General features: G+C 36.3%; 1 protein-coding gene across 7 annotated transcripts in view; it reads right to left on the bottom strand.

The window, feature by feature from the left end:
- Positions 1-24,867, bottom strand: part of DNM3 (dynamin 3) — a 539,814-nt gene that overhangs the window by 437,996 nt on the left and 76,951 nt on the right. For all 7 annotated transcript variants that reach the window (XM_078077964.1, XM_078077966.1, XM_078077967.1 and 4 more), the window contains exon 2: positions 17,532-17,605. In XM_078077964.1, coding sequence (XP_077934090.1) covers positions 17,532-17,605 — 74 coding nt within the window. The remainder of the gene's footprint in view (positions 1-17,531; positions 17,606-24,867) is intronic.

Here is a 24,867-nt window from a genome sequence, read left to right as displayed (position 1 = left end):
ACAACTGATAAAGCAACCACCAAGTCTCATTATCTGAACTAAGGACTCACCAAATATGAAGTTAGTAGAGTTTACAATACCTTAAAGAGAATTTAACCCTAGGAGAATGTGTATGTGATTAGCACATTGAGTTTATTATCTAACACCTTTGGGAAACAGAGCACCAAAATTAAAGCATGAGCAGTATGGCATGGCACATCCTCATTCCCCTACCCCCAAAATAAGCAGCAGTTTTACATATAACTAAGCCACAACTTCAGAGCCATTAGGTAGATGGACAAATGGCATTTTTAACAGCTTTACTGAGGTGTAGTTCATATACAATTGTATTACTCAGTGTTTTCCAGCAAAAAAGAACCAGTAGGGTTGGTGGGTGGATGGATGGATGGATGGATGGATGGATGGATGGATGGATGGATGGATAGATATAGAGATACAGAGATATTTACATGTATATACACATATATAGAAAGAGATTTATTATGAGGGATTGTTTCACAGGATTCTGGAGGCTGAGAAGTCCCTCAATCTGCCATCTACAATCTGGAGACCCAGGAAAACCAGTAATGTAATTCCATTTAAGCCTGAAAAACCATGGAGGAGTGGGTAGCAGGTAGCTGATGGTGTAAGTCCCCATCTGAATCCGAAGGCTTGATAACCAGAAGCACCAATATCCAAGGGCAAAAGATGGATGTTTCAGCTGAAACAGAGAAGGCAAATCCACCCTTCCTCTGCCATTCATTCATTCATTCATCCATTTAATTTCAGGCCCTCAACAGGTTGGATGATGCCCACAAGCACTAGTGAGAGTGATTTTCTTTACTCAGTCTGTCAATTCAAATGCTAATCTCTTCTGAAGACACGCTCATAGACACACCCTAAAATGTTTTACCAATTCTCTAGGCATTCCTTAGTGCATAAAATTGACTATCACAACAATAAAACACACATACTTAAAACGTACAATGTGATGTTTTGACACATGTATACCCCTGTGAAACCATCACTATGATCAAGAACATATCCGTCACAACCCAGAAGTTTCCTCCTGCCACTCTCCACCCTCCCTCCAAAAGCACCGATGTGCTTTCTGCCACTACAGATTAGTTTCCATTTTCTAGAAATTTAAATGAATTTGATATGTATGCCTTTTATCTGGCTTTTTTTCACTCTCCATAATTGAGATTCATCCATGTCACTGAGCATATCAATTGTTCATGCCTTTTAAAACTAAGCTATATTCCATTGTATGAATGTTCCACAATTTGTTTATCCATTCACCCACTGATGACCATATGCGCTGTTTCCAGTTTTTGATTATTTGTGCACAAGTCTTTGGGAAGACAAAGGCACCAACTTCTCTTGGGTAAATGCCTAAGAGTAGATTGGCTAGTTATATGGTAAATGTGTGTTCAATTTTTTTAAGAAAGTTCCCAACTGTTTTCCAAAGTGGTGTGTCATTTTACATTAGACATCAACAGCGTATGAGCATTCTAGTTCCTCTACATCCTAGTCAACACTTTGTACAGCCAATCTTTTTAATTTTAGGCATTCTCATAGGTGTATTAATTATCTTGTTATGGTTTTAATTCACACTTCTCTAATGACTAAGGATGTTGAGCTTATTTTCATAGTACTTAATTGCCATCCCTCCTTAATCCTGTACCAGCAGTCCCACTCTCCCTTTCCCACCTTTAGTAAACTATTGATCTTTGTCCCTGGATGGAGAGCCCGTATCTAACATTTCTATTCACACATTCACACAGGGAAAAGTATTGTGAGGTAATGTGCTTCCAATACTGGTACAGTTAGCAATATTTTGTTGAAAATATTTAAAATATATTCATTTAAATAAAAATTTAAAAATATAAATAAAGTGTATTCTATCATTTCCCATATTAATAACATTGTATGAATGGCACAGCTATTTATTTCATGAAATGAGTAAATTCTTGAGGTTTCCCTATAATTAAAAAAATAACATGATTTGGTTTTTAGTAACTTCTATGCTTTTCCCTTGTAAAAAAATCATAATAGATAAGAATATTCTCTTTAATATAAAAACAGAAAAGTCTGAGATAGGTATATTTCCAGCTCCTACCCAGTATACCTAAACAAATTACATAATTGAGGAAGTCACATAATACTGAATTTTTTTGCAGAGCTCTTAAATGCCTGAATACTAGGAAGTAGAATAGTTTTCATAATTTAGTTGTAGTTTACAAATCTTGACCTTAGTGCTTCCTCTATCTGGATTCTGTTTTAACCACAAGAGTCACCTAGTGTTTTGGTTAGATTATCATTTAAGAATTTGGCTCCTTCAGGAAACTCATCTGTTTGAGGAAGTATGTTAGGGATTCCAGCAGAACCAGTAACAAGTAGTAGCTGTTTCCCTTGGCAGCACTTCTTTCAATTACCCGTGTTATCAGTGAAGAGCTGCTTTCCTTTTTCTCTCTAAAAGTGATCAGATCAATGAGAAGCTCATTCAGATGTGAGCTTTTATATATATATATATATATATTTATATATATTTATATATATATATATGGAATATATATATATTTATATATATATTTACATATATATATGTTGGACATCTTCAACTTGGCATTAGCCATTTGGCAGTCTATTATATTACCCTTCCATGACCAAACACCAGAACCCTAAAAAATAAAAATGACAGTCTAACTTAGGCACTCGAGTTAAGAAATACCACGGTTCTTAACCCAGCTCATTCTTAAAACATCTCAGTATTAACTTCTCCTACTTTCCTTATCCATTATAAATTAGTACCTTCATTAAAAATTTAGTGAGACTGCTTAAATTGTCAGGTCTTAAGCAATTTACCAATAAAAATTTGCTTGTATAATGCATTAACACTTTTCACAGTATTTTCAAGGACATTATTTTATTTCTCTACAATGTTGTATTTCTTCCATCAGCTGTCAACAGACTGAAATGCTGTCTGTTCACTACAAATAGAGTGTTTTAAAGATTAGAAATAATTTATAAAGAACTCTGAACTTACTGAAGAAGGTGCTAACTTTGGGTAGAAGCAGAGCTATAGCCACCTCGGTGGTATGGTTTTAAGAGCTTGAAAAAGACTCTACAGATTAAAAATAAACAAATAAAAACCATCCCTTTCCCAACAGAAAACTCTACTAACAGAGATTAATTTCTATAAGTAAGGCTTCTCATTTTTTTGTTAAAATGGCCTTTGGGATATTAACACTTCAAACTGTATCAGTTACTTGTATCTGAGTGTAAATGAACTTATTAGATGCTCTTGGAAAGGCTCTCAAGGTATTAAGAGTACATGAAAACTCAGGGGCCTAGGTGAGATGAGACAGCACATAGAGTAAAAATGAATATAGATATGGTAGGCTGGGGCCAAAGGAAACAAATTTAATTTACTTAACTACTTCTTATCTTACAGAAACCCTAAAAATTCTATGCAAATACTAAGGAAAGTTATTATTAATATACCTGAAATTATTATTGATAATCTCTTGAAAGTAAAGTCAAATAGAAGTGTTCCATTATTTACTATGAAATGCTGATTTTTCTCAGCCTGTTATTATGAAATTAAAAACATTTAAACTATGAGTAATGCTTTTGAAAAATTAGTCAAAAGTCCAGTCAAATTAGAAGCCTTGATGGATAATATACATCCTTTCCCCTAACATGCATACACACAAAACCTGCTGGAAGAAATTAACCTAAGGACAGTATAGTACACACACACACACACACACACACACACACACGTCCTATAGATTACAAATCTTATGAAGCTCATGATAAAGCTAGAGGCATAACGAGAAGAAATGAAGCCTCAGTCCAAATGCAGCCGCCTGATCAACAGGAACCACAAACCCAACCAGGTCTACCTCCATGCTGCCATCAGAGTAACCAATAGCTGCTCCCGATTCCTCTTGTCTCACTTCTGATAAATGTCATTGCATGGTGATCCCACCACTGCCACCAACTGAAATGTAAATGTAAATGGATACTTCACCAAACCACATAGCATTGAGCATATTTGCGCACATACTTACCACAACTTCACAAATACCTTATCATCCAGCCAAAAGCAAGTCAGCAGGGAAAGGATGCTTATCAATCATCATAAGCTAGGCACAGTTCCACTAGTCTCCCTCATTTCTATGGAAATATACAGGTTATCAATAGCCTACACAAGATGGCTCTTATGAAGTCTAAATGGTTATCCATGGTTTTGTTGGTTATTTAGAGATATCTAGTTAGGGTCATTTAATTATAACTTAAAATTATAGATCTGAATCCACACTTCTGTAATGTGTTCACACCTTTAAATAACTATCCTTGTGAGGTTCTCAGACTTGGCATCATCTAACATTTAACTTCCACCAGTTAGAATAATTGAAGCAAAGCCACCTATTTTGGGTACATGAGTAATCCTCACAATGAGAAGATGGCCTCATGAACTAATTTCACTTTCCTTATTATCCCTGACATTACTCCTTATAAGACCAACATAGAGATTTTTTTTTTTTTTTTGCAACAGCCGAGAACCAAAGAAGCAAGCAAAGGCAAGCACCAATAAACAGTCCTGACAAAATTGTTCCTAACACTCTCCTTGAGAAGAGGTCATATGAATGGTAACCACTGATATGGTGACATGGTCATATCAGTGGTAACTATCTACAGAGTCTAATGCAGATGGATTTTAAGATTGAGCTCTAAATGTGACAACTACAAACCCAAGTCCTGTAAATTCATCTAACTTGCAGCCAGGTAGCTTCCCTCTGTTATGTAAAAATGTCTGAATTTCACATCCCTATAGTAGCTAAGAGGTACCATCAAGATTTTAGCAAATCTGGTGGCTTTAACTTGAAAAAAAAAATGCCTCGCTCACCTGGTATTCCATATTTCTTTGGTAGCTTCTATAAGTGGGAGACATATTACAAAAAAGAGAGAGAGATGTGAAAGAAACAGTTTGAGGTAAACTCCTTATCTAGGAGGTATAATTGTAAGGTTTTTTTCATCACCTCAGAGCCATAAACCAATGCCCAAAACCCTGGAAATGTTTTCATGAGCAGTGAAAACCAATGTGATTTCAATGTTGATCATTAACAATCAGAGTAAAAGGTTAACTGAGTCTTACCTCCACTCCCAGCCATAATAAAGTATCAGGCATCAGATGTACCCTCCCACGTTAAAAAATTAGAAAATAGGACCCAGTATATAAAAGAACAGTGTTCCTACATTGAACAACAGGCAATGCAAGATAGTAATTCCCGAGAAAAGGGAAACCAACAAGGTGAGTACTTCAATAGTTCCAGCTCAAGGCCTAGAGAAAGCGTCAATGTCGCAGCTCAGGAAGGCAGACTCCATACAAATGTCAACAGCCTCACCACGATGAAGGAACAGAATTCAGAGTTCAAGGAAGCCAAGGCAGGTAGAATTTAGTGTAGCAACATTCTGCAAGTATTGAAGAAAAGGGAGCTGCACAGAGATAAAGTTCCAGAGACTAGTGAATGCATGTAAGGACACTACCAAGACTGGGAGAAAGAACCACCAAAAGGAGTAGGAGGAACAATGTCAGCTCACAACAGGCTTGGAATAGTTGGTGTTCCAACAAACCAGAGTGGAAATACTTACTAATACCTGAGACTTCAAGTAGAGTCAATAAAGAAGTCAAATTTGCCCTTGACTAAAGGCTGCTCTGGACCATCCCAATAAATTTTAAAAGCAAGCCTCAAAGAGATCAAACTGATACCTATTAATTTACTGCATATTAGAACAAAGCCCAAAATTATTAAAACAAAATCCAGCACAACATAAAATTCACAATGGCCAGTATTCAATTACTGTAGGAGCCATAACAGGATAAAAGTCATTCAGCAGGAACAGACACAAAACTTACAAAGAGGATGGAATTAGCAGACAAGAATTTTTTTAACACATGGCAAATTTTATAAGTTATATATTTATATTAAATTAATATAACAGGGGCATCTGGGTGGCTTAGTCGTTAAGCATCTGCCTTCGGCTCAGGTCATGATCCCAGGGTCATGGGATCGAGCCCCGCGTTGGACTCCCTGCTCATGAGAGAGTCTGCTTCTCCCTCTCCCTCTGCTACTCTCCCTGCTTGTGCTCTCACTCTCTCTGTCAAATATATAAATAAAATCTTTAAAAAATTTTTTAAAAAATAAATATAACATGTCATGATTTAATTAAAGTATAATCATTTAGTGATCACTTTGATACATTTTATTTTTTTATTCTTCTTTTAAACTGAAGTATAGTTGACACACAGTGTTACTTTTCCCCTGCAGAGTGTCCTCCAGGACCAACCTCTGAACATTCACCTTCATTATTCTCGTTCATTTGGCGGTTGAAGTACATATACTTTCCTCAGTGTGATAATCCCTTCATTATCACTCCCATAGTTTTACCCTCTGCTATTATACTATCCAGGAATTATTTATGGGTATGGCTATTCTCACCTATTGGACACTCAGCATCACCCTTTTAATGTAGGAACTGTGTCTCATATATATCTTTGTACACCTTTCAGTAACATTTTCATATGAGAAAAAAGGCGCTCAATAAGCTGTTGAATAAGTACTCCTTACATATGTACTTTTCTGAATACCCAACTTTAACAATCTCAGTAACATAGATACAAAATAATTAAAAGATTTACTTAAAAGGCTAGCAATACTTTATTTTTTTGAAGATTTTATTTATTCATTTATTTGACAGAGAAAGAGAGAGAGAGAGCACAAGCAGGGAGAACGGCAGAGGGAGAGGGAGAAGCAGGTTCCATGCTGAGCAGGGAGCCCGACATGGGTCTCGATCCCAGGACCCTGAGATCATGACCCGAGCCGAAGGCAGATGCTCAACCGACTGAGTCACCCAGGTGTCCCAAGGCTAGCAATACTTTAGACAATAAACAATTTAGGCAACATCTCAAGATCACACCTACCCTGCAAATCAAAATAGACCTGCATTATATTTAAGTATGTTGATGTTTATTCTGAATCCTGCACTTACACTTGGTCCAGGAAAAGCCTATACAAGCCTAATACGAACACTGGTAGATATGTACACAGAAAATTAGAAAAATGAAACATTAAGACACTGATGAAGAGTCAAATATATCATGTACATGTCAAGAAAAAGGGTTTTGATGAGGAATAAGAAGAACAAGAGTAAATGGATATTCAAAATGGAAATCACTTGGGGTGCCTGGGTGGCTCAGTCATTAAGCGTCTGCCTTCGGCTCAGGTCATGATCCCAGGATCCTGGGATCGAGCCCCACATCAGGCTGCCTGCTCAGCAGGAAGCCTGCTTCCCCTCTCACACTCCCCTTGCTTGTGTTCCCTCTCTTGTTGTCTCTCTCTCTGTCAAATAAATAAAATCTTTAAAAAAAAAAAAAGGAAATCACAGTTGACATGCCTTAGATTTGAGACCCTCCAAAGGATACAGACTCAAATTGCTTTTGACATGCCTTACAGAGGTATGTGCTTCTAAGCCCTAATACTTACAAAGTATTGCATGACCCCAAATTCCTATATAATGGAACTATAAAAACTGAAGTCCAGTGAGAGAGGCAATGCCATCCATACAGCCTCTGTTAAGTATGTAGAGGTTTAAAAAAAAAAAAAAAAAAGCTTCTTTAAATATTAGCCAAAGTAATAGTAACAGGAAGACAGTTGAAGGAACATGGTGTACAGGACACAAACTGGCAACTTCTCTGTTGTGTCGCACACTTGTAGGTATTTAAAATTTATTTAACAAACAGATGAACAAATGCAAAACATGAAGATAAAAATTTACCAAACAAATACACTTTGGGAAAATAATGAGAAGAAATCCCATCAGGCTTGGAGGATATTGTTCATATTAAACTAACACAATCACTTTAAAGTACTTAATGTGAATTTAGCTCATTTTGCAAAATAAATACCTTTGGTTACTACAAAACTATCTTGTAAACCAGCAGAGTAGCTCAATGATGGTCCATTCTATGCTGTTCAGGCAACAGAACAACCAATTTCTTAAATTTGTAGGCCGTATCATTCAACAGATGCTATAATGCATCCTACCCTGCTGGCCAAGTGACCACTGAGGTGAATGTTTCACAGAAAGGAGGATGCAGGCTATGGCAGTAGGGGAAGATTAAGCATGACCCACAGAGGAGGAGAATGCAAAGAAAATGATTTCCAGACTACTACAACTCATCCAACAAATGCAAATACAGGGGACATCTGTGATCTACAATTTCCATTGTTAGAAGCCCAAGTGGAAACAATGAGAGTAGGAAGGAGGAGGTAAGTAATAATTATTATTAGTCATAGGCATGATGTAAAATAAGTCTATTCATTTTCTTGCAATAAAAATCACACCTCCCCCTCTCAGATTTAAACAGATATTAACAACTATACAGCTTATCTTTTAGTCTTCTTCAATATCAATTATTTCCAGACAACCCATTTTTAAAAACTGGGAGAACAAAGGCTTATAGAAGGAAAAAGAAGTCCAAAAATGAAGAAACTTGTTATCACCCTTCCATTCAGCCTCTTTAAGCAGACATAATTCTGGAAGACATTAGATGGAGCAAAAGGTCAGATAAATATAATTTTTGGTTTGGAAACTTGAGGCCAATAAAAACTTCAATGCCTTCTTTTAAAATAAAATAGACGGGGTGCCTGGGTGGCTCAGTCGGTTAAGCGTCTGACTCTTGATCTCAGCTCAGGTCTTGATCTCAGGGTTGTGAACTCAAGCCCTACATTGGGCTCCACACGGGGCGTGAAGCCTATTTATAATTAATTAATTAATTAAAATAAAATAGAGACAAGCAAACCTTAAAAACAAATTATTGCCAACTAAAAAGTCATCTTAACCTCACAAACAGCAATAGAATTCTACTGAAATATATATTTCTTCATTTCCTTTCAAGAGAAACATAATACCTTTAATTTAGTCATTTCCTTCCTAAATGGAAATAAATGTGGCATTAAAGGGCAGCCACCTACCTGTGAAGAAACAAAATTTAAGACCGGTTTGCTTAGAATAGTTCTTTGACTTTTCTCAAAATTTTGAGAGTTGAGCAAAAATTGCTGTGGACTTTGTAAATGGAAGATATATAACTGAGCAACTAACTAGAAATTCTAAGTCTATTAATCAATGGGTAGCCAAATTTAAGCTAAGAAAAAAGGACAACAAAAGGAAAATGGTAAAAATAACAGTTTTAGAGTATTGTCAGCAAAAAGAAGAAGTGGGGGGAAGAAAAATGAATATAACCAGTAATTGAAAGTAGGATCCCAATAACCAAGCATAAAATGAAGACAAGTTAAATTTCTTGAGTTATAAAAATATTAAAAGAGCAGTGACCTGAAAAATACAACCAAACCAGATTTAAAGTAGGTCTGGATGAAAGTGCACAAACTACCTTTTTTCCCCCCTCAAAAGTAAGGTTTGTAAGAATCCTGAGAGTCATTCGACCTCTCCATGAAATAGATTATAAATGTGGAAACATTTGGACAAAGTCTTACCTTAATACATGTATATAGTCTACATTTCTATCCATTTAACAAGAATATTATCCTATTTAAGACCTTTGGGAGTTCCTTTATTTATTACACTGTGCCCCATATTCACGGAATAATAACCCAAAGCATCCCCCAGAAAAACGAATCCCTTTAATCCCTTCTAGGCCAGTGATCCTCAAACTTCTTAGAAAACCCAACATCCCCATTGTCCAATACCCCAACAAATATATTCTAATGTATTTTTGATAGTTATATTTTCCAGAATTAAAATTGTGTGCTTGATAACCATGTGACATTCCAAGGGGTCAATGGGACTTCCTGGGCTTATCAGAAATCAAGGAAGACCCCAGCTCTAAGGGATGGGTGGATACGCACTTGCTGAGATTTCACTTGGATGGTTTCTTTCTCTCTCTACATTTATGCCTGTCATGTTATATATGTAAGTCAGTTATATAACAACAAAATTAGATGTTATTAGAATATCAACCTCTGACAGTCTATGAAAATCCTCAGATACACATGTATCACATTATTACATCGTACACCTTAAGCTTACACAGTGTTATATGTCAATTATATCAAAATAAAGCTGGAAAGAAAATATCCTCAGGCTCTTCAAATTCCAGGGCCAAATGTGCTGGTGTCTGAGCTAGATGCCCTGGCAGCAGGAGAATACAGTTCAGAACTCAATGAGTGAGTGCCTATTATGTTCAAAGCACAGTGCTTAGACCTATCTAAAGACTCCATGACCAAATATTTAGACAATTTTTAAAAGAATAATAGGTAATATCTCAAAAAAAGGAGCTATTAAAAGGAAGAAGGAAAGATATCTAGAAAAAGAAAACGGTAAAACAATTAGATGAAATTGTTATGAATGTTTCTCAAAGTGTTTATCAAAGACCAACAGCTATCTCCCAGGGCTTTTGCCTCAGACCTGCTGAATCAAAACTTCTGAGGATGATCCCCAGAAATCCTCAGGAAACTTATGCACATTAAAATTTAAGAAGAGCTATATTCAAGGGACTTTAAACTATGAATCTGCACTTTATATGGTAACCTGCACTTTATAAGGAAAGCAATAGGAAACCAGCACTGGAGCAGAACAAGGTCAAAGCTGTAGTCAAGAAAGAATGTTTTCAGAATCACATTTGTTTTCACATGAGGTTAACTTGTTACAATGAAAAGAAAATAAACATTTAATCCTCTGCAAAAACAGACTATCTTATTCTAAAATATCAGTTTTAATTAAATTCAGATATTTAAATACAAAACAAATGAGACATTTAGTTCTAAAATATTTTCAATGTTGTTATTCAGGAAATACTTGAATGTTTCCACTAAGTATGTAGCAATCTAATTTATGAAACTAGAAAACAAGTCCTGGTCATTGTACATACATCAGGATTTAAAGTCTACGTAATCTGTAAATTTCTTTAAAATATCTCACCTGTGAGAAGGTGACATTTCTCTTTAGAATTAACTATCCCCTGACTGTTGTGGTAAGAAGCAATCTCCTCAAACACACTCTGGCTCAGTTCCACCTAGACTCACAATTCTTTGAAAGCTGTCCTGAAGAGACCTCAGTGTGCAGCCCCTCACTTAGAACACCTTCACAGCCTTCCTGCGGCTTCTCAGACCTGCTGCCTGAACTCTGTTCCTCGCCCTGTTAGTTATCTGGTGCCTCAGAAACAAGTGTTCTGACTTCTGTTACTGAATATCTTTATTCAAATGGTCACTTAGAGCAACTCAAGGACACCAAACACTGAATAGTAATAATTCTCTAATAAACTACATCTTGTGCAATTATTGAAATATGGACATGTTACATTGTGCAGTAAATGTAACACAAAGGTGGTAAATCAAATTTTGAGGAATTAATAATATATTTGACATGCATGAAAGGAGGAAATGCCAAGGAAATCTTTCACAAGAGAAAGAATACTTCTGTAATGTGAACAATTAACTTTAATTTATCCATTCTGAAAGCTCTAATTTGTAATATCTTTCTTTCTTACACTAATGACATTGAAATAAAGGCGCATGAGGCAATGTAATAGCATTTAGAGAAGTATTTTAACGTAGAAAAGTTCTCTAGGAGACAAAACCACTTATCCTTAGCCATGACCTACAGGCTTTACTTTTGTAAGTTCTTGACAGTAACTTTTATTGCAGAGTGACAGATTCAGTCCTTCAGGAGATAGATCAGACTCCAAATGGATCATTTCCTAAAGCAGTGACACTTTCAATACACTCAGTAGTTCACCAAAAATATCATACTCAGGCACATTTGCTTTCTCAATTTGACAGGTCATAAAGCAGTAACAGTGAGACTGGGTACTGAGAAGAAAGAAACCAGTGGCGAGCTGATAAATGTTTAACAACAGTTGGCACCCTAGGGGGGAAAGTCCTGGTTTGTAGCATTTGCCAATTTCCATACTGTGAATACTCCCACCGTGACCAACTTCAGGTTACCTCCATGATGTCAGTGAATACAGGGAGAAGAAGAGAGTTGCATTATCGGGGCTCAGGAGCTGGCGCGAGCCAGTTACAACATGGTACCGGAAATGCCCAAAGGCATTGAAAACTGTCCCCTTGTTTTACCAAGACCCTCTACCTACTCCCTTGCTCTTGACACGACAGTCCTTACCCAACACCTCATCGGTGCTTTGTCCAGCTCTTGTCCTTTCAAGCAAAACCTTCAGAAATCCTTCTCTCTAAATCCAAACTATCACAACCTTATCACTTAAAAATTTTACCTTTATTATAAATAAAATCACGGAGACAGTGATTTTTCTCACCTTCTTCACAACACTGTGTGATTTTTTGGAATGATCTCCTATACTAAGTACTAAATTTCCTTTAAAAAATTACACAGAATAAGGCTTAGGGTCTGTAATTAATTTCTTGGCTTCGTTTAGGAACTAATACAGCAGCAGATGGGGACAAGCAGTTAAATATTAGTAAATGAGCATTATGTTGAAAAGTAAATGATAATTATGAATTAGCCAAATAATTTCTATATTTACTACTCACATATTGATGCTCCCTTACATAAAACATAACCCAGTAAAAATATAAAGTGTATCCTAAAAATATAAAGTGTATCCTGAAAATATAAAGCAAGCAGTTCAAGGGGCACCTAGCTAGCTCAGTTGGTAGATCATGTGACTCTTGATTTCACAGCTGTGAGTTCGAGCCCCACATTGGGTGTAGAGTTTGCGTAATAAAATTTTTTTTAAATAAATAAATAAAGCAAGCAGAGTTTCCTATTTTTAAAATGCAATATTATCAGTGTCAGAAAGATACTAATAACAACCCCTACTCCGACCAACAGTGTGGCCTCTGACAAATTGCTTAAACCTTGCTGGGGCTCTTTTTCTAAAATGGGAATCGTAACATCTATCTCAGAAGGTTCTTGCATAGTGCTGATACATACCTAATGCTCAAAAATAGGGCAACCACTCAGTATTATAGTTTTCTAAATAGTAACTGTCCTGGGCTTAGCAATACTTTTATAAGAGTTTCTTATAACTGTAACAGGAAAATCTCTACATTAGAACAGGAAGTTTTGGGGCACCTGGGTGTCTCAGTAGGTTAAGTGTTCAACTTTTGATTTTGGCTCAAGTCATAATCTCAGGGCTGTGAGATCAAGCCCCACGTCGGGCTCCACACTGGCGTGGAGCCTGCTTAAGATTCTCTCCCTCTCCCTCTCCCTCTGCCCTCCCCCCACTGCACCCCACCCTCTCACCTCTCACCCCCATGCTCGCTCACTCACTCTCTCAAAAACAAACAAACAAACAAACAAAAAGAACAGGAAGTATCCACATGGTTTTGAAATATTCCGTATATGCTCTGACATCCCATGTCTCTGGACCCAGTGCAACCACAGCCTCAAATCTACCTCTTCCAGGCTCTTACTGCCCACAGCTGCTGTCTCTGAACACCTGAATCTAAGACATAACCCTTTGTAAAAAGCCAGGCTAGCAGCCATCCTTAATTGGAAACAAAATCTAAAATGCATCACTGGGTTTTTAAGAATTTCAAAAGGTAGTAAAAGAAAGTCAAAAGAGACAGAAAGAGAGTTACTCAATTTATTTTATGCTGACCAGTACAGATTTCATTCAATAATTTGACAATGATATATATATAAAAATATGTAAATAACCTAGATAAATTAGTGGAATTACTTTAATAGTACAGTAAAAGAATAAGTTACTAAAATCAAGTATACCTTAGGAATGTAAGGATGCTTAAATAAGAAATCTATAAACGTAAAGGTGAACCTATCAAAAAGTTTTTTAAATGATCACCTCAATAAGTGCCAAAATGTCATTTATTAAAATTATATATCTACTTATTAAGGTTTTTTTATATTTTATTTAGTTAGTTGAGAGAGACAGAGATAGCGAGAGAGAGCAAGAGCAGAAAGGAGGGGGAGAAGCAGACTCCCCGCTGAGCAGGGAGCCGGGCCACAAGGCTTGTTCCCAGGACCCTGGGATCATGACCTGAGCCGAAGGCAGACGCTTAAGGCACCCCTCTACTTATTAGGTTTCAAAATATTTTTAAAATTAGGAATAAAAAGTTCCTTACCAGGAAAAACAAATAATAAATAATATATGCATAATTTAACACAAGAGGCATTTTCACCAGAACTAGGAGCAAAGGGGCGCCTGAGTGGCTCAGTTGTTAAGCATCTGCCTTTGGCTCAGCTCATGATCCCAGGGTCCTGGGACCGAGCCCCAGGTCGGGCTCTCTGCTCAGCAGGAAGCCTACTTCTCCCTCTACCACTCCCCCTGCTTGTGTTCCCTCTCTCGCTGTGTCTCTCTCTCTAGCAAATAAATAAATAAATAAATAAATAAAAAGGCATATAATGTACCTTCTCAATAAAGCTCAACATGTAACAGAGTTTTTCCCATGTCAGTACTCACCCAAAAGTCCAGTGCAATTTGTTTCTCAGCCATCTCAGTATTTTCAGGATAAGTATTTATTGAAAACAATTAAGAAATGCTGATGAAATCATTATATAATAACTAAAATATCCCAGAGAGTCAATTAAAAATATTTTAATGTCAAATGTAGAGGAAGATGGTTAATTTAAAAAATAAAAGTAAAAATAGCAGCATTAACACAGATCTGCAACGAGAAATTAGAAAACGTAACGGAAAAAAAACCCTATTCAAACCACAAGAACAACAAAAAAATAAATATGAATACCTTAACTAGAAACACACGAATGATATATAAAGATCATCAAGCATTTTACTAAGGAATACAGAGAATACATGAGCAAATGAAAGGATATAGGATGATCCCTGGATTGGAAAAAATAATGAATATTTAAAGATACCAATTATTCTCTATGAATCTATAGGTTTAATATAATTTTAGGGGCAATAGCTTTGTCTTTACAAAATTATCCTAATCTTTGCCACACAAATAGAAGAGAACCCCTAAATAAAAATGAGCAAAGGCAGAGGGACTATAGACACAACAGATGGATATTAAAGCAAATTATAAACCCACAAAAGTAAAGCACTGTGGGGGCGCCTGGTGGCACAGTCGGTTAAGCATCTGACTCGGTTTCAGCTCAGATCGTGATCTCTGGGTTGTGAGATCAAGCCCTACGTCAGGCTCTGCACTCAGCATGGAATCTGCTTAAGACTCTCTTCTCCATCTACCCCTCCACCCCCCACTTCAAATAAATAAATAAATCTTTAAAAGTAAAACACTGTGTTATTGGCACAATAAAACAGAAAAGATATTCAGAAATAGACTGCAGTAGGAATGTAATAGAAGATAAAGGAGATTGGGAAATAAAAATAGTTCACATACATGAAAATAAATTTCAGATAAATAAGGAAATAAATGTTAAAAAAATTTTAAGTATGAAAAGGAAGAAAATTGTGCTAAGTATTTACTTTTTGTTAAAGATACATATATATAGATAGATAGATAGATAGATAGATTTTACAACCATAAAGGGTAAAACTTCAATACATCAAAACTTTTATAAACAGAATATAAATCATAGGATGTTTGTCCAATTATTTAGACATAATTTAATTTCTTCCAACAATGTTTCATAATTTTGAGAGTACAAGTTTCACACTTCTTTTATTAAATTTTGTCCTAAGTAGTATGTTATGTTTGATGCTATTATAAATGAAATTATTTTTTTAATTTCATTTTTTGATTGTGCATAGCAAGTTTATAGAAATACAACTGATTTCTGTATATTGATCCTGCAACCTTGCTGAACTCATTTATTAGTTATAATAGTTTTTTGGTGGATTCCTTAGGAATTTCTATGTACTTTATCATATCATCTGCAAACAGAGATTATTTTACTCCTTCCTTTCCAATATGGATGCCTTTTATTTCTTTCTCTTGCCCAACTGCCCTACCTAGAACCTCCAGCACGATGTTGAACTGAAGAGGCAAAAGTAGACATCTTTGTCTCGTTCCCACTCGTAAAAGGAAAGTATGCAGTCTTTCACCATTAAGTATGATGTTTTGTTAGCCGTGGGTTTTAGTCCATGCCCTTTATCAGGTTAAGAAAGTTCCCTTCTATTCCTATTTTGTTGAGTGTTTTTATAATGATGGAATATTGTCTGGGGTGCCTGGGTGGCTCAGATGGTTAAGCATCTGCCTTGGGCTCAGGTCATGATCTCCAGGTCCTGGGATGGGGCCCCACATCAGGCTCCCAGCTCAGCAGGGAGTCTGCTTCTCCCTCTCCCTCTGCCTCTCCCCCTGCTTGTGCTCTCTCTCTCTCTAAAATAAATAAATCTTTTTAAAAATGATAGAATGTTGTATTTTTTCAAATGCTTTTTCTGAGTCTGTTGAGATGATCCTGTGATTTCTTGTTTTTAATTATAGTGATATGATACAATACATTAATTCATTTTTAGGTGTTAAACCAACCTTGCATTGCTGGGATAAAATAAGCTGATTCTAAGATTCATACAGAATTTCAAGAGACTCAGGATAGCCAAAATAATCTTGAAAAATACAAAATAGTTCTCACACTTCCTAATTTCAAAACTTACTACAAAGTAAGAATAATTAAGACTACGCAATACTGGCACAAATACAGAAATATAGGTTAGTTGAAAAGAATTGAGAGTCTCAAACACATATATTTATGGCCAACTGATTTTCGACAAGGGTACCAAAACCATACAAATGGTGCTGGAACAAACTGGATATTCACATGCAAAAAATGATGTTGGACCCTTTCCTCACACCATACACAAAAATTAACTCAAAATGAATCAAAGACCTAAACATAAGAGCAAAATTATAAAATACTTAGAAGAAAACATAGGGGTAAAATTCCATGACTTTGGTTTTTGCAATTTATGAGGTGCAGTTTTTATAAGTACTTTCAAAGAAATTAATAAGAAAAATAGTAAAATCCACAAAAAGAAATAGGGAAAGATAAAAATAGCCAATTCATAAAAACAATATAAACACCAAATAAGTACACAAAAAATCTAACATCAGCAGGTGCTAAGAAATAAGAATGAGAACAAAGCTCATTTGCCGATCAAATTATCACGGTGTTAAGGACAGGGGCAAGCGTAACACATGAGATGTAGATACAGGTACACGTACACTGTATATCTGCATATAGACATTAGATGGATGTTGAATTGTCACTTAAAAAAAATTCCCAAACACATACACACATGCAAGAGGGAAGTAAACCAGAAGGGTATGTAGTTAAACTGTACTGTAAAATTATATAGATGGATTACAATGAGAAAAATACTATTTTCTTAGCATAAAAAATAGTAGGTGTTTAAAAATCTGCAAAGGAATTAAAAGAACAACGAAGAAGAGAGCATTTGGAGAGAAATACAGGCTGCTACCCAGAGCAGAGGGATCACAAAAAAAGTTTCTGTAGCTACAACCCAACACCCAGGAATGGAGGCAACAGGCACCATGGGAATGTGCTTTGCTCAAGTGGCAAACATCCTCATTTATTACCTGCTTTGGAAGTAACAAGCTGCAGCACAAGAGGCCGTCTGGTTACGATGCCCGACCCTCGAGGGAGAAAGTCCCTAAAAAAAAAAAAAAAAAGAAAGAAAAAGAAAGAAAGAATAGATTAAAGCATTTTATGTAATTCTGATTACCTACAAATTTGTAAGTCAAGTTCCACTGTAATTCTCCTAATTCCCAACCTTTCAGTGCAACACATGTCTAAAGAATGTTAGACTCATCTTATAAAAGAAGCATTTGCAAAGTTAAAGAAAGGGGGGTAAAGGGAAGGCCCCTTATATTGAATATTAATCCATGTGTATTGGGACCCCTGGGTGGCTCAGTCATTAAGTGTCTGCCTTCGGCTCAGGTCATGATCCCAGGGTCCTGGGATCGAGCTCCGCATCAGGCTGCGGGAGAAGCCTGCTTCTCCCTCTCCCACTCCCCCTGCTTGTGTTCCCTCTCTCGCTGTCTCTCTCTGTCAAATAAATAAATAAAATCTTTAAAAAAAAAAAATCCATGTGTATTATCACAATGACCTCACTAGAATACGTCCCTCATTCATTTATTCAGCTGGAATTAATAAAAGTTTGTATTATTTTGTATTTTCACTTTATCTTTATTTTCAGAGAATCAGCATTTATAAAAAACATGTGATGCAGAAATTAATCTTTAAACTCTTTTTGTAATTAAAAAATGCAATATTCTGTCCAGCTTCAAGGTCAACATGGACCATTATTAGAGGTATTAAAGGCATATTAGATTATGCCTTCTAAAAATCCTGAAATTTTTTTCCAAAAAAAGTCATACATAAAATGTAGGATAAGTAGGGGGCCTGGGTGGCTCAGTCGTTAAGCGTCTGCCTTCAGCTCAGGTCATGATCCCAGTGTGCTGGGATCGAACCCAACATCGGGCTCTCACTCAGCAGGAAGCATGCTTCTCCCTCTCCCCCTGCTTGTGTTCCTGCACTAGCTATCTCTCTCTTTCTCTGTCAAATAAATAAAATCTTTTTAAAAAAATGTAGGATAAGTAGAGTTAAATATTGCATATGTAGAAATTAACAGCAGAGAAAACACTGAAGTTTGAGTTTTGTTTGTTCTCATTCCTGATAAGTGGGAGTTTATTTAAAAAGGGAGTTTTTTAAACAAATAAAGATCGTATTTTAAATGCATGTTAATACACACTAGACCAATAAAACTGCAGCTAAGAAAGTATTTTATAATTATATCTGCAATGTCACATAAATCATACTGATTGTGCAATGTCAAATTCATTAACATACCTATGACACAGCTTTTAAATGCATTAAAATGCCTTACAACTTTGGAAGATTCATCATTTTAAAAATCACGAATAAATTTGACTCAATGGCAATGTTTCTCAAAAATGGTTCCAGGACCACCAGAAAGTGTCATAACCACAGATGCCCAGGATTCATCCTAAACCTACAGATTCAGAATGCCCAGGGGAAGGTGTGCAGTATCTGTACTCTTAAGCTCCAGGGGATTCTGATGCTCACCATGGTTTGAGAACCACTGACCTCAAGTCAGGATATATTACTCAACAATTCAGTGGGTGATATTGGCATGGGTCACACTATGAGTTTTGTAGAAAACTTGGTAGAAAGAGCTTCAACACAATGAGATTTCAAAGAAAACAGCTTATACAAACGGTAAAGTCCAGTGAGAATGCCACAGAACCCAAGCCTTTAGCTCTAATGATCTTTTAGAATAGAGACTTACAGAGATAAAATTTAAAAAATTTCCCCATACTACAAACAATTTATTTTGCAAGTGCTAGTGTAAATTCTAACAGAGGAAATAATACTGAACAGCTTCTTAATTAAATTAAAGCTTTACTCCTTGATTCCAAGGGCTAAGTTTCATTTGGAAAGTCACTGTATGCAACTAAAATAAATAATAGTGAAATTACGGACTTGTATTGCTCCAAAAAATGCCATCTGAAATAAAAAATGTTATTTATTCATCAAAAAAATTCACTGAGAAACTAAGAAGTGCTAGGGAGATGCTGTGGGCATCATCCAGCACTAGACACTGGAGGTTTGAAATCTAATGGGAAGATAAAGACATGCACATAGAAGACCATTAAAGGAGGGGACAGATAAACTACATTGGAGTTCAGAAAAAAGATAGATACTCTCCTTTGAAAACACCTAAATACATATAATTAAATACTCTTAATATTCTCCAGAAACTATATTAGAGTATTTGCTAGTTTTAATGGTTTCAATAATCACTTAAAACTTAGAACAAGGAGAGCATCTACTCGATGTCTAAAACCAAAAAGAAGTTAACTTGAGACAATCAATATGGATAAAGGGAAAACAAAACAAAACTCCATAGCAAAGAGTGGGAGGGAATCTGTTTGAGCTGTGAGAACTCTGAATGAGATTTTATGATGTATAGATAGATGCCGAAGAGAAACATTCACATTTTAAATGCCTGAAAATGCCATTTAATGAAGTCAATAAAATACTTTCTTAAAAAATTTTTAAAAGGTAAAGAAGAAGGGGGAAAGGAAGAAGGAAGAAAGGAGGATTAGTTGCTTAATACCTTCATGCTGGGATCTGTTTCAACTCATGTTTATGACATATTTATAATGTAGATTTAGTAACAATCCCTTTGAACATTATTAAAGTGAAACATAATGTATCAAACATTTTAAATAACATAATTATCATGTGTTTGGCTTTTTAAAAAGTTAGCCCACAGATACATCTAACCTCTTTCTCTACTTTTTTATTAAGCAAACAGCTTTGCATTAAAAGTAATAATGGATTCAGGAACCCAACGCCCTTCTTACTAACTCACACTTACTGGCCCCCTTCATGGCTCTCACCAGTCCTACTTCCGGCACATATATTCTCACCAAAAGTCAAAAGATTTGGTAACCAAGTACTGCTACTTGGAAGTCTCTTCTGACTTAACAGGAGTATCTATGTGCAACAAAGCACTAGAGAGAAATTTCTCTCTTCTGAAGAGTCAGTGACTAACCTGGCATCCTGAAGATTCATGTCATTCTGATGATCCAACAGCATGAAAACCATATGCCCAGCACACTGCTGTTGTGCAAGCTAGAGGGCCAGCCCTCAAATGAAACCCAGAGAACCTTGCTTTGAGTCCCAGCTCCACCACTGAATGGACAAAATTCTCTCTAAATCTTAGTTTCTTTTGCTACTAAACTGAGAACCTTATGGATCAAATGAAATGCAGTATATGGCAACTTTTAAAAACCCAACCACCATAGACAAAAGTAGTACTATTACTATTGCTATAGCCACAGCATGTTTTCCCTAATATTGCAGTATGCTCTCATCTCAAAAAAATAAAAATAAAAAGCCTCTACACACAATAATTTAACATTCATGAACAGAATTTAAAGATGAGGAGCCACAGACCCCACCTGAACTCCTTGGTGTTGACCAGCCGCACTGGTTTGGAAAGCTCATTTCCTTATATCTGCCTCCAACAGAGAGCCAAGGCCCTGATACAAATAATCATGAATAATTCATTAGCCATTGTATGCAACCATCCATTTGAATTTTTTTTTTTTTTTTTTTTTTTTTTAAAGATTTTTATTTATTTATTTGACAGAGAGAGAATGAGAGAGAAAGCACATGAGAGGGGGAGGGTCAGAGGGAGAAGCAGACTCCCTGCCGAGCAGGGAGCCCGATGCGGGACTCGATCCAGGGACTCCAGGATCATGACCTGAGCCGAAGGCAGTCGCTTAACCAACTGAGCCACCCAGGCGCCCAACCATCCATTTGAATTTTATTCTTTTCGATGCAGTAGGTGGTTGGTTCTCCCATATGTACATCTTATGGGAAAATTACTTTGCTAAATTAATGCAGAAAAAAAATGACTATGCCTTTAGTATTACTGTGGATAAACTACATATTTCTGTTTATGGTCATGCATCTAAAAATATAAAATTTGCATGCCATTTTTCTCCATTTTTTCTCATTTGCATGAACCTTCAAGGTAAAAAATAAGAAGAGTAATCTGAAGACTCAGCATCATCTAATTAACTCCATTCTATTGCCTGAGTGTCTTATTTATGTATTCATGGTTGGATTTTAAGGCAGGAGGAGTACTTCCCTCTCAATGACACATAGCAGCTACAACTCAAATGCTTTTCTTCTCTCTGGACCCACCTCAATAAAGCATTAATCTGCACAGTCTTAACAGCTGGTCTTCAGGCAATAAGTCAATGCTCTTTCATGGTTTCCTGACTCCTGCCAAAAAGTAGAGAATAATTCCCACACTATGGTCAAAGAACCATCTTGATAATATTTCTTACTGGCTCTTCCAGAAACTTCGGTAACAAGAAATATTATTACTGGTCCACTAGGAAATGACTGACCTTTGGAAACCTAAAAAAAAGGAAAAGCATACTTGCTATATCAATGAAGCTAAAAGAAATTTTTCCCCTAGCAACAAATAAAGCAAATACAGAGATGAAGAAAAAGGCAGGACCAGACCTCAGAAGCCTTCACCTGTATTTTTTTTTTCTTCCTATAAGAACAGAAAGGCACTGAAGTGATAAGATTTGCATTTCAGAAAAATCACTGGGGGACTGTATAGAGAATGTTGAAAAAAAGATAAAGACAAAAGACAGGGAGACTAGTCACTAGCCAGTCTGGGTCATTGAAGAAAAAAGATAATAAAGATTAAGTTCAGAATAGTAATGGCAGAGATGGAGAGAAGACACCAGAGAGTGGACAACTGATGGGACAAAATTATCATTCTGATGTGGAATGAAGTGATATGGAGGAGTTAGGATAAATCTCACAGTTCTGGATTGGTTAGCTGGCTGAGTAGTGGTACCATTAACCAGAACAGGCAATACAGGAAGATCCAGTTATAGCTGTTATTTATATAGTGTTTATCGTGTGCCAGCCATCATTCTTATTTGATCCTCAGGTATGTGCTCTTGTTATTCTCACTTCACAGATGAGGAAGCTGAGATACAGAAAGATCATATAATTTTCTCAGAGTCACAAAGCTACTGACAGATCTAGGACTCAAACCTAAAGAGCCTAACTCTAGTTTCTGTGCTAATGTGACTATTAGACTATGCTACATTGTAAAGGAAATGGGGAAGAAGATAAGGGAACAAATTGGATATATTGATAGATATCTGGAGAATATCCAAATGGAGACAAGTATACAGTTAGACTGAGCAACTGGAACTCAGGATAAAAGTCCTGTCTGGAGATAATCTGACAGACATTCATGGACCAGGTAGCTAAATCCAAAAGAATAGACGAGTAGGAATGGAGTGAAGAAGAGTGATGAATAAGGACTCCGGAAAATACCAATATTTAATGGACACTGAAAGAAATAGAACTAACTGAAAGACTGAAAAGAGGTCTCCAAAGAGGTAAACCAAATACTCTAAGTCAGAGGTATTCCCAAAGTCACACTAGCCTCTTACTCATCTCCACCTAAATGTCTCATACTCAAGCTCTACAGTTCAACTCATTATCATTTACCCACCATGTTTTTCCTCCTTTATTCCCAATCATAATACACATCATCAGCATCCACACATGTCAGCCAAACCAAGTACATGGGAATCATCCATCCTCCATTTTCCTCTGTCTTCATTCTCACAATTGGTCACCAAGTCCTGCTGATTCCACCTTCTTAATATCTCTTAAATGCAAAAAGCTGTCTTCTCTATTTCAATCACCACCACAGGTACCACCAATGCTCATATGGATCATTATAATAATCTCCCAATTAATTTCCCTGCGTCCAAATTGAGCATACTTTAATCCAACCTCAACAGTGATATAAGTCCCATCACATCATTTCCAGACTCTAAATCATTCAATGACTCCCCATTGTCTTTAGCATGAAATCCAAACCATAAACTAAGCAGATAAAAAGTCCTGTCCTTTGTGGAAGTCTCTGGGTGCACATGCGCTCTCAGGCTCAGTGCCTTGGCACATTCCATGTTCCCCTCTTGGGATACCCTCCCCCCACTTCTTCCTCTAGCCAACTTCTACTTGATCTTCAACACTCACCTCCACATTATCTTCTCTGAAAAGCCCTCCTTGAAATTCCCCATGCATGCCTCTATCTAAGCTTTCAACACATACTTGTTACACTGGTCTAATTACATGTCGGCTCCCTCACCCCTGTGTTCCTCCCAGCCTCCTTTAGTGCCCAAGTATTAATATTTCTAATACTTTCTACCTACCCTGTCAGGAAGATTTCCAATAGCCCCATATATTCATATCACGGAGGGAAAACATTGTCCTATATTATTCCCCAACTGGCAGATAGCTAAGTGGGATTTTACATGTACTGAAAGAACAGATAAGATGACTTTCAACTTACCAATAATTTGTTGAGGTCATTTAAGTTAACATTTTATTATGAATGTTTAAGATCCAACAGTACATACCAAAGTAAAAAATACAAAATATTCGGTGGGCCAATATTATTGTCTATCTAAAGACAAAGAATAGAATTTGAAGAAACAATTTTTTTAAAACTCCCAGAGCCAAAATATTTTTTAAAATTATTCCTTAAAAAAAGAAAAGCCCCTTCTAAAAAATTATCTTCAAAGTATAATTTTATGTGCTCCAAAATAATCCCTGTAGGATTACTATCTCATGGTCCTTTAAAATGATAACCCAACTAAGGAAAGAGAGAGAGAGAGAAAGGAAGGAAAAGAGGTAAAGAAGGAAAGGCAAGCCAGAGAGAGAAACAGAAACAGATCCCTGCCAAATACTGCCCACCTCCTGCCCCAAGAAGGACTGAGGTCATGTATTCCACATGCTAAACACAATGGTGCTGTTAAAATGGCTTTGTGCTTCCATGCCTAATCCCAGAGCTTTGCCAACCATTACGATGCCACTTTAACTGTTGAAAGAAATAGTTATGCCAAAATCCACAGATTTAATTGGAAATTTTCCAATGAAGTTTTCTTTTATTCCCTAAATTCTTGGCACAGTAAGAATATCAGCGTTTACAGATTTGTAAAAGATCACATTTTTTTACTATCAGTTACTCTATAATTTGAGGTATTCAATAAATAGCACCATCATTTTGTTTGAAAAACATAGTTACGAATCCATTTGCAGGAAACACTGTTTTTATTTTTTTACTAACATCTAAGAAATTTCAATTCAAATTTAACGTTCATTCACAAAACTCAAAATTTCTAAGGAAAATGCTTTCATTAAATCTAATCAATCAATAATTAAGGGTTTCTACTGCAACATTCAAAATGCAAAATTTCTGAGTCCAAGATCTGTAAACTGAATGAAGAAGCTAGCTTTAGTTTACAAATACAATGTGTGCTCCCCACC

The sequence above is a fragment of the Halichoerus grypus genome, chromosome 7 (assembly GCF_964656455.1).
Source record: "Halichoerus grypus chromosome 7, mHalGry1.hap1.1, whole genome shotgun sequence".
Taxonomy (NCBI): domain Eukaryota; kingdom Metazoa; phylum Chordata; class Mammalia; order Carnivora; family Phocidae; genus Halichoerus; species Halichoerus grypus.
This window is presented reverse-complemented; position numbering and strand designations above follow the sequence as displayed.